The sequence below is a fragment of the Lathamus discolor genome, chromosome 14 (assembly GCF_037157495.1).
Source record: "Lathamus discolor isolate bLatDis1 chromosome 14, bLatDis1.hap1, whole genome shotgun sequence".
NCBI classification, from domain to species: domain Eukaryota; kingdom Metazoa; phylum Chordata; class Aves; order Psittaciformes; family Psittacidae; genus Lathamus; species Lathamus discolor.
The window spans coordinates 5,493,111-5,508,649 of NC_088897.1; the positions used below are offsets into that span (position 1 = coordinate 5,493,111).

General features: G+C 39.2%; 1 protein-coding gene across 1 annotated transcript in view; it reads right to left on the bottom strand.

Annotated features, from left to right (window-relative positions):
• The window catches only part of ZZEF1 (zinc finger ZZ-type and EF-hand domain containing 1), a 60,231-nt gene that overhangs the window by 6,420 nt on the left and 38,272 nt on the right, over positions 1 to 15,539 (bottom strand). The window contains exons 39-51 of the mRNA XM_065694461.1: positions 15,001 to 15,137; positions 14,302 to 14,579; positions 13,082 to 13,256; positions 12,408 to 12,540; positions 10,679 to 10,875; positions 10,015 to 10,134; positions 7,740 to 7,928; positions 7,294 to 7,394; positions 6,638 to 6,773; positions 5,334 to 5,693; positions 3,388 to 3,531; positions 2,329 to 2,497; positions 397 to 495 (exon numbers count right to left, since the gene is read on the bottom strand). Of these exons, the coding sequence (XP_065550533.1) occupies positions 397 to 495; positions 2,329 to 2,497; positions 3,388 to 3,531; positions 5,334 to 5,693; positions 6,638 to 6,773; positions 7,294 to 7,394; positions 7,740 to 7,928; positions 10,015 to 10,134; positions 10,679 to 10,875; positions 12,408 to 12,540; positions 13,082 to 13,256; positions 14,302 to 14,579; positions 15,001 to 15,137 (2,238 nt within the window). The remainder of the gene's footprint in view (positions 1 to 396; positions 496 to 2,328; positions 2,498 to 3,387; positions 3,532 to 5,333; positions 5,694 to 6,637; positions 6,774 to 7,293; positions 7,395 to 7,739; positions 7,929 to 10,014; positions 10,135 to 10,678; positions 10,876 to 12,407; positions 12,541 to 13,081; positions 13,257 to 14,301; positions 14,580 to 15,000; positions 15,138 to 15,539) is intronic.

The window sequence follows — 15,539 nt, forward strand, 5'->3', positions numbered from 1 at the left end:
AACAAACCCTTTCATGCTATACCTAGAAATTAGATCCAGAACCAACTTATTTTAATGGATAACCATTTTTAAAGATACAATTACAATTCTTTGTGTTCCTGATTATGGCACCTTAGAGTGGTTACTTAGGTGTGTAATTACTGACATAATGAAACTTTGAATGTAAATAACATTACTATAATTGTCTCCACGTCTCTGAAGACCTGGTATTTCTAACAAAGTCACAGCAAGTAAGAGACATTAGTCAAGAATCAACTTGAACAAAACTAAACACATAATTTCCAAAACATTGGAGAAAGCAATTCTAAGTCAAGAAAGAGGATAACCACAAGTCTGTCAAAGCTTGGCAAAGTAACTCCAGAAAGCCCTTTCCAACACATTCTGAGCAGTGCTTACCTGTCTGAAACCTTCCAAGATGACCTGCTGTCACTGTAAACTTATAACCCCACTCAGTGTTACTCATGTCAGAAGTAAATCTGTAATAGAGCGTGTCACCTGTGTACAAGGGGAGGAGTAATATCCACATTACTACCTTCTCAGTTAGCTTTGCTACCACAAATACAATTCAAATTAAAAGTCTGTCATAGATTAATCCTAGAAATCATCATTCAAGATATGTGATCTTTTGCTTTTTGGTAATTCTGATACGATAAGCAGGAAGCTAAAGCAAAACACATAATGGTTTCCACTGTGTAAAGATACAAGGATAATGTCTCTTACATGCTTGTCAGCTGGATGGAAGGAGGAGTTAAAGAACCTCTATACTGGACACAATTAATACTTCCCTTTTCCAATTGTGTTATGGATCAGTTACGATTTATGAAAAAAGAACCTCCACACAAGCAGCCAAATTCACAGCCCATTAAACAAAAGGTTAAAAACCAGAGAAAGCAAAGCCGCACTGCTTTTACATGTCAGAGAATTAAATGGCACATTTTCACTCTAGGGAACAAAACCCTTAAGCAGTTATGGTTAAAAGTGGAAGAGCTATCACAATGTTTGACCATTTTGCAGTAGGAACTGGAACATTCAAGAAGTTCTCGTCATTGTAGCATCTCTAGCTTCTCAGAGGGGAACACTGGTGGTTAGCTGTAATGCTAAACAAAACAGGTCCTTACCTGTTGTGCTCTGCAATACTAGATCTGGTTACAACTGAGAATTTCCTTCTGTTCCATGGAAAATCCTGTCACCCTGGGACAAGCATGCTAGTTTTCACTGAGAAGCAGAATTTGCAGTTTCATGAAGAAACATTTTGAGAACATTTTTTACTATTAAAAAACACCTAAAAAAACTAAAAGCTTCTTCCCTTTCTCATCACAAAATGGAGTCATTGATCTCTCCTATTCCTAAGAGTCTTGAGAAAGCCCTGCCATCAAATTAAAAGCCCAGAAGCCTTCAAATGCCTGGTTTCAGTTAAGCCTGCTGAGTGGAATCAAGAGCCTCAATCCAGAGAGTCTTGTCCAGAAATGAAGTTTCATAAAGTGAAACTCAAGTTTCACAGCCAAGGCTGCTCCAAAACAATGGGCCTCCAAGTTCAGTTTCTTGGCAATCCTCTGCGACTATTTGGAAGGAAAAGGACAGAAAGAAGGTCATAAAAATCCAAAGTCCTTCTACAGTGTACATGTTTGTTTCTAACTAGCACTTTGTCACCCAAACTGCTTTGCTAAGAGAGCTCCTACATCTATTTCCAGCCAGTGACAGCACTCAAAGTTAAAAGCTTCCTGCAATGTCATGGTGCTCAGTGGGTTAAAACAACTTAAAGATGTCATCCTTCAGCTCACCAGCATTTGCTACTGTGTTATCAAAAACATGCTTAGGAGAGAACAGAGACTGAAGCTATCAGTCAACTGAGTGATTTTTCTTTCAGTTGTACTCTGTGGCAACAACTGGAGACAAGGCACGGGCACACACTCCTTATCTGAGCACTTGTGTAGCAGAGTGAAGAGATAAGCCTATCTTTTGGGTTTTTTTAAATGTGCTTCCTGTGGAAAGTAAGACAAGGCAGGAACAATGTAAGTGAATGTTGTGCAGAACAAGGACTGTGTTGGAAAAGAATCAAGATCAAAATTTGTTTCCAGTCACTGAGTGCACGCTTTGACCGAAGGGTGGAAAAAAAAGGTCAAGCAGCAGAACAGCAGATAAGCCTACTTTCAAGAAACAAATGCAAGAGCAACACGTCAGAGCAAACAGGCTGGGACAAGAAAAGGATTGTCTTTTCTTCCCACACATCTCAGGAACATCCACGTATAAGTGTCATTAGTTTCTCTTGAGAGTCCAAAACACCATCAATATCCTATGCATTTGCACTTTGAAACCCAGCATATTCACCTGGAAGCTCAAAGTCATTCCACTTCTGTGGAGACCCACTGAAGCTGTGTCGATCCTGCTGGAAATCACTGCTGCTGGACATGAGCAACTCATCACAGCCCTCTTCTGTATTACACTGAGAGTCAAATTTGATTGAGAGGTAGATAGCACCAGGAATGTGAACTTTATCCTGAGAAATAAACACATGATCTTTGCATCCTGCAATACTGTATTACCAAAGAGCTACTTCACTTTCACCATACAAACAACAAACACTACAGCATATCCATAGGGAAAAACCCAACAAAACAACCCCAACCCTCTTTAATATTTTTATCCAGAGCTAATTTAACAAATGTAAAGCGTGGCCTATTGTTTGTGTTAGCTGTTAAGCCTATAAAATTAATTGCTAGGGTTTTATTAGAAGTGGTAATTGTTGCTGATACTGATCTCCACTGCCACAACCTAAAGGCTTATATGCATTTTAAACAATAAAAATCATAAGAGTCAGAGCTGCAGATAAATTAAAAATCCCAAGACTGCCCAGAGGCAACAATTACTTACTAAACTTTATTAGAAAAAGGCTTTCAAACAATATCAAGAGAAGAAAATAAGAATTGTTTGTGTCAGGATAAGATAATCTAAAATGAGAAATAAAAGAAAAACAAGACTCCACTCCCAGCTTTCATCTAACAGCACAAGGAAGTAACAGGCAAACAGAAATGAACCTTTGGATGGAAGGGTAGAAATAATTTGTTCATGAAGGCCCTGAGATCATTTAAGAATATGATCTGCTTCAGACACATGCATAGCAAAACCATTGAAGTTATGCACTTTTCACATGATTGAATTAGATTACATAAAAGTGCTTTACTGAACATATTTCTTTACAGGGCAAGGCCTCACTCATCCAGCAGCAGCCCTTCCAAAAGCAAGACTGAACAGATATTTCACAGGTGCTTCAAGCAAAAAGTCCGACAGGTAAGCACATGGACCACTGATATTTCTGCTCCACCCACCTTGATGTTTTAGAACTCTTCAAGCCATGCAAATGCACTGTACTACACAAGTCTAACTTACCTCAAAATTCGTATTGTTGTTGTAAGGATGTTTAGATTCACGCATCTGCACTGCCATTCCTGGTTCTTCCATGAACTGGCAAGCTGTCAGTGCCATTGTCCCTAGCATGCTCTCACTGCACCCATGCAGTACCTTCTGTAAAATCTGGGAAGAAGCAACACGTCATGTAAATACAATTTGCTATCAAAACTATTACAAACATATACTGATGACTGACAGGAGTCATTTCTAGCCACACATCATTTTGGAAGAGCAAGAAACAAGACATCACAAATTATGTCTACAAGTGTTATTTCCTTAAGTGCAAAAGATTTTACTCTGCCCTCTGTTCCAGATCTTTCAGTTCTTATCTAATGAAAGCATGACAGCTATTAGCTCCATCTCTTTCCATAAATGCTAGGAACAAGGATTATCCATAAAGTAGTTAACAGTAAACTAAAGCTGTAAACAAAGAAGACAAACAACTAAACACTAAAGACACCTTTACCTTCTATTACGTACAGGTTTTGATTTGAACAGAATATCTTCTGGCTTAGCTTTCAAAATGTGCAACTTCAGTTGTTAGATACTAACAGTATCAGCTAGTGGCTGCAGTGTTTGAAAGCACTAGATGCAAGAGCTGTGTCTTTAAAAATACAAATAGATGCCATTTAGTCTATCAGGACACACTAAATGATAATTAAGAACAACCTGAATCTCCACTTTCTCGTATTTCTCAGAGCTTTTGTGTGCTTTTGAATTAGGATTCCTGCTGCTCAAGGCCCTTTATTATTGTAACCTATGACATCTCTTCACCTGCAGTTTTCTAGCTCCTCCTATAAAATGTGATACTAGCTCAGACCAAAGGTTCACCTCCACATCAGCCAAAAAAATTGACTTCTTGGGAAAAAGGAGATTAAAAAGCAAAGGCAGTATGTAGCACAGTTCCCTGAATGTCTTCTTTGCCTCCATGCACTTGCAGAATAGCCTAACACAAAGGCTTCTGTATTTAATCCACCTCAACATATTGTTATTCTATCAGTTCATCTTGATATTTTCTGAACCTACATAAACACCCCGTGGCAACAATTTCAATGACATACCCTGTCAAGAACCAGTTCTTTTGGTTTGTTTTGGACCTGCCACTTACTACCTTCATCTGACACTCCTTTGTTTTCTTACTGGGAGGACCGGTGAATAATAGTTGCTGTTAACTTTTGTATGCTGCTTACTGTTTTAAAACTACAGAAGAAAGAGGAACAGACATTTTTGTTCCTCCTTCTCCCTCAATGCGAAATGGGGCAAAGATCCAGGATGAAGAAAACAAGTTGGTTCCTCCTACTGAAGTTATTCCATGGCTAATATAATCCCTGCCACTCTTTTCCAAACTTCTTCCAGTTGTACTGCATTTCCATTTCACTTTAAGCGAGATGAGGAAGTCAGGTCACATGCTGTACTCCAGATGAGAGCGTACTATTGGTTTTGTGGCATACCAGTACCTTCTATTTTGTCTTTAATTCCTGCTTTGAAGATTGCCAGCACTTCATTTGCTTCAACTGCTATTGAAGCATTGAGCTGACATCTGCATTACAACATTCTATTATAATTCCAAGATCATTTCCACCACGGTAAGAGTCAGCCCATCAGTGGAGTAGCAGGTACTACAATATACACATTGAGATCTGCAGCTTTCAAAGTGGACTGTCTATTTATTTCTCTGTAAGATTTATTTTCCCATACAGCTCTTTCACAACTGAGCTGTCTCCATGGAGCTAGTTTTTTTCCATTTTCTGTTAACAAAATCAGTACATTAAGATACTGACAGATTCCAACTGCTTTTTCAGAACTAATTTAGATTTTTGATGTTTCAATTTAGTTTAAAAAAGGAATTGCAAGTATTTCTGTTAGTCAGTCTCGTGGCATGTAGGCACAGTGCTTCATCACATGCACAAGTGAAATCCACTTACCTTTTCCCATAATTGCTTTTCCTCTAGCTGCATAAGCATGTCCAGTATGTATGTCATATGGGCTGGACCACTAAGATCTAGGATTTCCTCATTTATTGCCACATCATCTGGCCAGTCAGCTAGCAACGATACCAGAACATGTCTGGCATAAAGAACAGCAGTTGCCTCATTTACACGATACAGGTAGTCCCTCACAGCCTTTTTACTCCTAGAGTCCAGCTCCTTGTGCAGGAGTATTGAACTCTTAGTGCGACGTTGCTTGGCATAACTAAGCTGTAGTTCACTCTCTGTGTTGGTTATCAGTTTCTGAGCGACTGGATTGGTTTCTTCTGTTGCTTTATCACAGAGTGCAGGTTTTGACTGAAAAAAAGAAATGGAAGTTTGAAAATAGGCTCCCAACAATTTACTTCCTTATGTTTGGATATCTGACCAGTCCATCAGACTGCAAGCTGAATTTACAAAGAGATTTGTCTTTTACATACTGAAAATCAAAGCAAAGCAGAGAAAAGTGTGATCTCACACAAACCTACAGAAACAGGATTCCTCAAAAAGACAGTTTACGTCAGACTTCACTATACACTGATGCATTCATGACTGTACACGAGCAGAAACAGCAGCTCAGACTAACCAGAAGTGTTATTTCAAGCTGACCTACAGAGGCAAAGCAAGTGTCATGCTATTTCTGACACAGAATGAGGCAAGCTAGCAGGAAGCTTTGGAGATCATTTAGATCAAATCCAACTTAAATCTGAGACAACTTCAAAATTAAGGCTTTGTCCAGTTAAGTTTGGAGAATTTCTAGGGGTGGATATTTCACAGCTTTGTTCTGCAACTCACAGACAAGTGATACCACATGGCAAGGAATAAGCACCCAAAATAAAGCAAACAGCTGTGGGACCATGCTATTGAATGGAAACCTAAAGCTTGGAAGTGCAGTGTCTACTTCACAAGACTAACTTATTGCTTCCTTGTTCTGCTGAAATTACTATAAGATAACAATATGCTAAAACAGTAACACGGCATAAGCTTGCAGTAATTAGATACAATCTCTCTTGTATAAAGAGAGGAAATTACAGCGTGCAATCACAATTTGTTCTCCTGACCTGAGAATCAAGTTCTCCTACTTCCTTAAGGAAGAAATACTTGCTTCTTGTACGTGCTTAGTCATTTTGGCATAAAGATTAATGACAGATTATTTCAGATATTAAGAAAGAAAACCTCAGGTTTGAAGTTACTAAACAAGACTGAAGTTACTTCAATGCCTATATTATTTCACAACTGCTCCTTTTTGGAGATGCACATACCAAACAGGGCAAGATGATCATATCTGTATCTACTGCTTTTGAACTCTGTTCCTCCAGCCTCAAACGCTTGCTGGGCTGCCACTTCTGAGCCAGCGTTCGGATCCTCTCATCTGTTGTAATTACATCTCCATCAAACCTTAAAAGAGGCAAAAGGAGAAACAAAAGACACAAATGTGTTTCAAAAGTAATGCAAACTAAATTGGTGCAATTAAATGGAAATTAAATCTTTCTACCTTCTGTTTTTGAAAGAGTCATTAAACTCTACCTGTTTCTATCATATCACGTTAACTGGCTTCCCTGGAGGTTTTAAATGTTATAAAATTGCTCATCTCTGTGAGAACACAGTGGCTCCAGGACATGCTTTGATTACTACACGCCACACATAAGCTCCCCATTCTTCCTCCATTAGGAGCATTTAAAGACATAGTAGATCTTCACATGGGAGTTACCATACTGAAAAGAACGTGCAACATATTTCAGAGGTTAATGATGTGTTTCCATAAATACAACTTAGTAGGAGTTTATTTCCTTTTTCATACGTGAAAACCAAATTGTACCCTTGGAATAATTTCTATTTGGCACCTATTAGATTTTAGGTTACCACCCACATCTAGTAACTTTGTTTTTCTGCTGGATGGACCCACTCTTGCACATACCTCTTCTGAACTTCCAGGAAAAAAGAATCTGTTCTTTTCATTTGCAACTCATACATGGCTCGAAGAATATGGAGAGGTGCATTGAGTGCATCATGTGTCATCTGAGCAAAGGGACAAAAAAGAAAAAGATGACATCACAGAGGAAAAAGATGAGTTTCTTTAAGGATGACCTAGATATCATTTTCTCATATATTTATCATATGGGTAGAGAGTTAATGAACTTATTATCTTGATTAGTAAAAGTGAAAAACAATTTAGCAAAAAACTTTATAATGATTTTGTAGTGTTCATGACCACAGATATAATTTATTACCTTTAGATAACAACACACTGAAATCATAGACCCATATTGTGTGAATTTACAAGAAAACCAGCCATACAGACTACCAAATATTGTATGCAACTAGCAAATTCAAAGAAATGTCAAAGGAGGTAAAATTAAGTACCAAGAAGCATATTTTGGTGGCTTCATCCAAACCCTCCAGAGGATCAAGTTTGCTCTGCTCTAGATCTACAGGACCAACAACGGGTGGCTCAACATCTTGATCTTGTTCCCTTTCTTCCAGTTCAGTATCCTCACGTTCAGCCAGGGAACTGATCTCTTTCTTTGAGGAATACAGCATTATTGACAAAATCTATACAGAAAAAAAAGCAGCATATGGTATGACAGCTGTAGATATTATTAGTGTATCTGCAATTAGCATTTTATATGAACATTTTAAGACTTGGACCATGCTTAGCACATGCTATTCTGAAGAGCAACAGTACCTCAAAAAAAAGAGAAAACGCCACCAAAAAAACAACCAACCAAAACCAAACCCAAACCACAAACTCCTCACTATTTCCCTCTTTACAAATGAGTTGCACCTTCCAGGCTGCTACAAAGACAATTTAAGTGACCAGCCAAAAGTGGAAAAAATTGAGAAATTAATTATTTAACCATTTCAGCACATCAAAGGCTTGAGGATTCTTAAATAAGTACAGAGTAGAAGTGACTAAACACCAGCCACCAATGCCCCTACGCACTCTTCTCCTTCAGCACAGCCACGCACTAGTAGGAAGAAAATCGTGTTACTTCCTTGGTCCTCCAATTTGAGACAGAAGGAGTACTATGGGCAGAACTATGGCAGACATTGTAGTGCTTAGGGCAGAACAGGCACTTGCTACAATGCTGCCCAAAGGGAAGGAAGGTGGGACACCTTTGAGTCTGGGCTGGTTGGTTCTTAACCAGGTCACAAGGTAGGAAGAACCAACCCCTTGGAGCAACTTTTCAGACAATTTCCAGGGTTTTGCTCTCTCTCATTCTCATTGTTACCATCCTAAGTATGAATTCACACAACTCTTGCCTATGATAAAACATCACTAACAGTTGAACCACACTCCCAGCAATTAACAAGCATTCAGAGAGAACATGCCTACATGCATATTGATCTCCTCACGCTGCACTGAAGTAATACCTCGTACACGTCAGTGAGTAATGTGAGTGATGGCTTTCTTCAAGATTAATTACTATTTTTTAAATTGAAGAATGAAATTTTCAAGAACAGTCTAAATAAAATGCAGAAGAACCCGAGTGATTCATGTCTCATCTTGCAAATTTCTTTCAAATACAATCAAATGAACTTAAATCAACTCCTGCTTTAATGAAGCTTGACTAATATGTACACAATTATGATGGACAGAGGAAGGCAGATTCAGTGATACAGTTCAGTGAACATTTTTTTCAAGTTTGCCAATGACACCAAGCTGTGTGGTCCGGTTGCTAGCTGGAGGGAAGGGATGCCATCCAGAGGGACCTTGACACGCTTGGGAGGTGGGCTGATGCCAACCTTATGAAGTTCAACCATGACAAGTGCAAGGTCCTACACCTGGGTCGGAGCAATCCCAGGCACAGCTACAGATTGGGCAAAGAAGAGATTCAGAGCGGCCCTGCAGAGAAGGACTGGGGGTGCTGGTCGATGAGAAAATGAACATGAGCCGGCTTCAGTGTGCGCTCGCAGCCCAGAAAGCCAACCGTATCCTGGGCTGCATCAAAAGGAGCGTGACCAGCAGGTCAAAAGAGGTGATCCTACCCCTCTACTCTGCTCTTGTGAGACCTCACCTGGAGCATTGTGTGCAGTTCTGGTGTCCTCAACATAAAAAGGACATGGAACTGCTGGAACAAGTCCAGAGGAGGGCCATGAGGATGATCAGGGGACTGGGCACCTCCTGTATGAAGATAGGCTGAGAAAATTGGGGCTGTTCAGCCTGGAGAAGAGAAGGCTGCGTGGAGACCTCAGAGCAGCCTTCCAGTATCTGAACGGGGCTATAGGGATGCTGGGGAGGGACTATTCATTAGGGACTGTAGTGACAGGACAAGGGGTAACGGGTTAAAACTGAAACAGGGGAAGTTTAGATTGGATATAAGGAAGAAATTCTTTCCTGTTAGGGTGGTGAGGCACTGGAATGGGTTGCCCAGGGAGGTTGCGAATGCTCCACCCCTGACGGTGTTCAAGGCCAGGTTGGATGAAGCCTTGGGCGAGATGGTTTAGTGTGAGGTGCCCCTGCCCATGGCAGGGGGGTTGGAACCAGATGATCTTAAGGTTCTTTCCAACTCTTAACTATTCCATGATTCTAACCAGAAATATTCTCAAGACTCTCTTCACAAAAGGGAAGTGCACTGGTATCACCTTTCATGCCACTGTGTGAAGCCTGACATTTTACAAACCTAACTTTTCTTACCTCCAAGTCTCTGAGAAGCCAGGTCTTACTGAAGCCAGTTCCTTTGCTACATTTTTTCACTAGAAGCTTGAGTAAACCAGACTGAAGAAAGGCAGCTTGAACCTCCTTAAAGCCATGAATCTACACATACAGACATACACAAACAAATAAAAAGGGAACACTGCATCACACAGCCTCAGATAATTTTCCTGCACAGATGAACTACATTAGGAAATTCTTTTATTTCCCTAAAAGAACGCCCAAAATACAATTCCCACTTCAAATACCTTAAGAGTATCATCTATGACACACACAGAGTAGTTACTGGATATCTTGACAGTCCAAAAAAACCAGAGATCCCCTTCAAATACTTCAGGAGTAAGAAAAGAAGCGAGCTTCACTCCACAAAGTATTATCTATCCCTATAAAATTTCTTTTTTAGCTTTCACAAGTGGTTAGCCCCCACAGAGAAAGTGATCCAACTCTCAACAAGACTCACGAATGCTCTTTAAAGCCTAGCAACATTTTCAGTCCCCTACCGACAGGGATAAAAGGAGCCAGCTGTGAGAGCAATGAGCCTGCATTAGTTCCCCAACTTGCTTAGTCAATACCCAAGTTCCTGTATACAGGGTAGAATACAAACTTTTAGTTATCTATTATATTCTATGTGTCAGGCAAAAGATACCTTAAGTGTTCTGTAAAGCCCCTTTAGAGCAAGCGACAAGACCCAAGTTGCTTCCACTGCCTCAGCATAGCTACTGTCCATGCTGGTTTGCAGAAGGTGCGTGGATATAAGAACAAAGTGCTGGAGGTATTGTCTCAGCTGGGTCTGGGAATCACTGCCCTCTTGTCCACATTTCTGAATCAACTGATAGTCTTTCACTACAAGGGAGAGAAAACACAAATCACTAGGTTAATCTTAAAATGTGAAATCATCTCTTACCAGTGGATATGAGTAGGCCAAGACATGAACATGATCCATACATGAAGTACATTCTAATGATAGTCTTGCACTAAAATTATCCCACATTCACTAACAGTCAAAAAAACACTCTTCAATACAAGTTAAAAGAAAATCCTAGGTAAATTCTGCAACAGCTGATTACATATATTTGCACATAAAGAGCACAGCATACAAAGCAACACAGGTTGTATTTTACAATTAAAAGGGGGGAAATTCTGACCTGCAATTGATAATGATGAAATTAATCTTGCTAATCTTACTGTTTAGAATGTCAACAGTAACAAACCAACCAACCAAAAGGCTTTTACATTCAAATACTTCTTCAGTATCAAGAAGCAGTTTAGTCTCTTGATTTTTCCAAGTATCTTTTAAAGAACTTCAGTAGTCAAATCTTAGGACAACCTTTGCTTTAACTTCACAGTATTAGGTCATGTATGCCAAAGTTGCAACCTCTCGTTCCTAGAAATCTAACTGATTTGTCATATGTTAAATGTTTATGTGAAATACAGGTAAAGTTCTCCATGGTACAGCAAAAGAGACTTGGGAAGCAGCATCTAGCTTTGTGGTTTTCGTGTTCAGCTCTAGCCACTGCACTGATGTGCCCTAAAATGGATTATTGTTAGCTACCTAGACACATTTCCTAGAGTATATGCTATTTCATGCCATGTAGCTTTCATTTTTGTTTCAAATTTTAGGAGTACCCAAGTTGTTTTGAAAAGTTCTTCCAGACAGGAGGAAAGCAGAAAAGATCCCTGACATTTCACAAAGCACATGAGTAAAGAAGTTGGCCTGTCCTTTTACACAAAGCCAGGGAAAGGCAGCCAACACAGCATAATTTCAGGAGCAACCAAGTGATCATGGGTATGTTTGTGTTTGGTCTTACTCTTCATTTGCTAGTTCGCAGCGCAACTTGCCCACAGTGGAAACAGGCACTTCATAAGAATGCAGAGAAGTTTTGGAAGAACTAAATAGATTATCCCCCAAACGTTCATACTCTGGGTACCTTTATATAGCAGCACCCAACTACAAAGAGGCAGCATGTAGGTCTTCTACATTTGCAATTGTTTTAAAACATGAAACATGTGTTTGTAAGGGGTAAGACACAAGCAGCAAGCACACCTCACACCTCAAAACAGAAACAACTGCTTAGTAAGACACTATTTCTGAGATTTCTCAAGTAATAAAATTCTCTCAACAGTGTGCTAAATCCTTTCTGAATAAAAATACATGTCAGAGATTTAAAAAGAAAAAGAGTCTCTGTAATCTTTACTGCAGAAGCTTCACAATTTGGTTGAACCTACAAGCAGAAAACCAGGTGACTTACTAATAATGGAATTCAAACTCTGCAGACCTGCACAAAGTGGCCTAGTTAAAACATGTGATTGGGTATCCATAAGAAACTGTAAGGAAATACTCTGATTCTTTGATAAAAATAAAAATGTCACAAAACCTGTCTTCCTCTTTCGGGTTTTGATGTCTACTACAACTGCTCTGTTCTTCTCAGTGAAATGCTTCAGAATGATCACGTTGTGAGGCTCATTTGCATTATCCATGTACACAGAACGAGTCCCCATACACAGCACCTAAAATTGCAGTAAAAGTTTCAGTTATAATTTGGACTACTTATTCATAAATACAGTCAACCTTTTATATTGGTTATATATAGCTTACACTTGGTATTGTATTTTTTAGCTGAACAACCTGCTCACTGCCAGGTATTTGCTGGTCTTTAGAAAATGGCAGTTCACTTCTATAAAAAAAAGAAAGAAAGAAATGCCTACAACAACCAGCTTAATACTACATAGGCAATATATCAGCATTATGATGAGCAAGAGTGAGATCAGGTCATTTTGCTTGTACAAAAAGTCCTTTTTTGATACTCAAATGCACTAGGCTGGCTTTCTCCTAGTAGTTCTAATCAGGAAAGAAATGCAAGGCAAAACCAGTTACATCATTCTTCATTAGATAAACATGAATTGTGCACAAGTGGGAAGATGTGAAGTTCTTGACATACACCATGTTTTGACACTTTATAATGGATGTCCCCAGCTGATGAAATCCATACTACTTTGAAATAAAAGCTCTAAACAATTTTGTTTCCTCTAGTATCAACAGGCTACTTACCTCAGGAAACCCAACCAGCACCAGTAAAGTGAAGATATTGGTGTGCTTTAGCTGGAAGGGTAATTGCTTAATGCAATGGTCAGTGAAAGCAGCTATCACATCATGCCACTGAGCAGAAGAGTTCAAAGATCGAAGAATATCTGCCATGGAGCTTGCCCAGTCCAGACCTACACGACTGGAAAGCAAGAGCAGTCTGTATTAGGAGGGCAGACTACCTGCAACTAGTTTTCTTCAAGACAGCATAGAACTGTTAATGTCAAAGCTGTAGCTTTCATACCATTATGTGTTTTTCCAAGCATTTGAAGCTTTCATGTCAGCTGACACGACTTCTGTTTTGTTTCTCATCACTGGAGCATAAATAGCACTCTCTTTTCTTAAAGGGTTCACAGTCCCAAATCAGGGTGTGCCTGAACACTGTCACCTTTAATTCCCAATTTTAGTTTAGAGCTCAGAAGTTTCTCATCGCACAACAGCAAGTGGTTTATTTCCTATGTACATGACTACCTGCTCTCCCCTCTGTGGGCTACAGAAATAATGGCCTCCTTACCCTGAAGTTAGTCTTTGAGAAAAATGCTTTCCCTCAGCTAATTCTTTGGATATTCTGTTTTTGAATTTCATACACTTTGTCCTTGTTTATGAACCTTCCTTGTGAAACACAGCTACAATGAAAAATAAGTCATTTTTAACAGACATGACATTAATCTTAGAATGCATCAGAGCTTTCTCAAGACCTTCAAAATAGAACACCTGCTCTGCCCCTCCTTGCTGTTTCCAGTGCAAGTTTAGGATACAAAAATCTCTCTAAAATACTTACATAAAAGGGCCAGATCCTGAACATAGCACCAGTTACAGTTACCACATGGCACAACTCTCCTCCTTCCCCAAGTTACACAAGAGATAAGTAATTCAATGGGAAAGAATGCCATTATACAAGACTGAATTTTGGTTTTCCTTGAAGTTTCCAAACATTACTTCTTCCACCACAACATGCTATGTAGGCAAGCACAGGAAATTAAGCCACTATTCAACAAATTTCCTTCTTTTGGAAGGAAATTAAAAGGGTCTCACCGCACCAAGGCCTGCAGATGCTAAGCCCTTTCCATGATCAGAGCACAGGTTTAATTGACTTTCTATTAAAAAGCTTCTATGCATGAGGCACACATGAAAGCAAATTAGTATTAGTCATGAGAGAGCAACTAATAGGCTTAAAGTAAAAGCACCTGTCTAAACACACAGCTCCCAGACTGAACAGAAGATGAGTTGTCTTCCAGCCTTCTGGTACTGCAGTCCCATCTCCCGCAGCAAACAAATTATGTTTGGCTGAAAGGACTTTAGCCACTGCAGCATCCACTTCTGCAGGCATAAGTCTCAGGATTAACTGGCCCAGAAGTCCCAGTGTTAGATGATATGTTTCATTTAGGTGGCCAGCGTTTGAGATTACAACCTGAAACATCAGTGGAAGTATCTGTTCCAGGTTAATCAAAGACATTGTGGAGCCCTACAGAAAAAGAAAAATATCATTAAGGCAGGTAAAGAAAACAAGGTCTTTAGTCGAAGTCATAGCACATGCAAACGTTTCTGTTCTAATGTTCTTTCAAATGGGACAAAAGGAAATCAGAAACTAGGTTCCTACTTCAGTTGTTGACCTGTTAAAGTTGACCTGACATGTAAACTTAAGTTGATGTTTTAAACTTTGCTGGTGTTGAACAGTTAAGATAGACTGCTTTACAGTCAAAATTCCCTACCCTCTCCCTCCACCCAGGAACAAGCCCTTACACCCCCTTAGTAATGTGAAGCGTCCTAAGACATTCTGATTTGCATTTTATAACATGCAAGCAAGAGCCCACCTCCTACATTTAATTTGCTATGAATTTTATTCATGTTATTTGTGCCACAGATTGAATGTAGAAAGAACTAACTGATTTAAAAGGTGGTAACATAGCCGCCAGCAATCCTAGAATCCTCTTCTGAGAGCATTCAGCAAAAACTTGTTCCTGGCTAGGTATTAAAACCTTCTCTGCTTGCTTCTGGGCTGAATCCTCAGTGAGGCTGTCATCTGCATTTTAAATTAAAACAAAAGAATCCAAAATGACAATAAAATACTTTTTAAAAGTGATAGTTTAATTTTAACAGTTTAAGGATTAAAAAAAAACAAACAACCCTTTAAAATATTAAAATTTGATAAGCAAATCTTTTATGAAAGTGTGCAAAAGATAGGTAAAAAGATTCACACCATCCATTAAAAGCATATAAAGGCCAGTACTACAGATAGTTAAAAGGACCTATCCTTACTCTTACAATACTAGTCTTTAATGGAACAAAAGACTTGATTTCTAGTGTCAGTAAGAATACACAAGTATTGTGTTTGACCAACAGGAACTATTGTCTCTGTATGTGAATATGAATCAGTGGAATTCTACCCTGATTTCTAGAATCCTCTAAACCCACTACAAGGTTG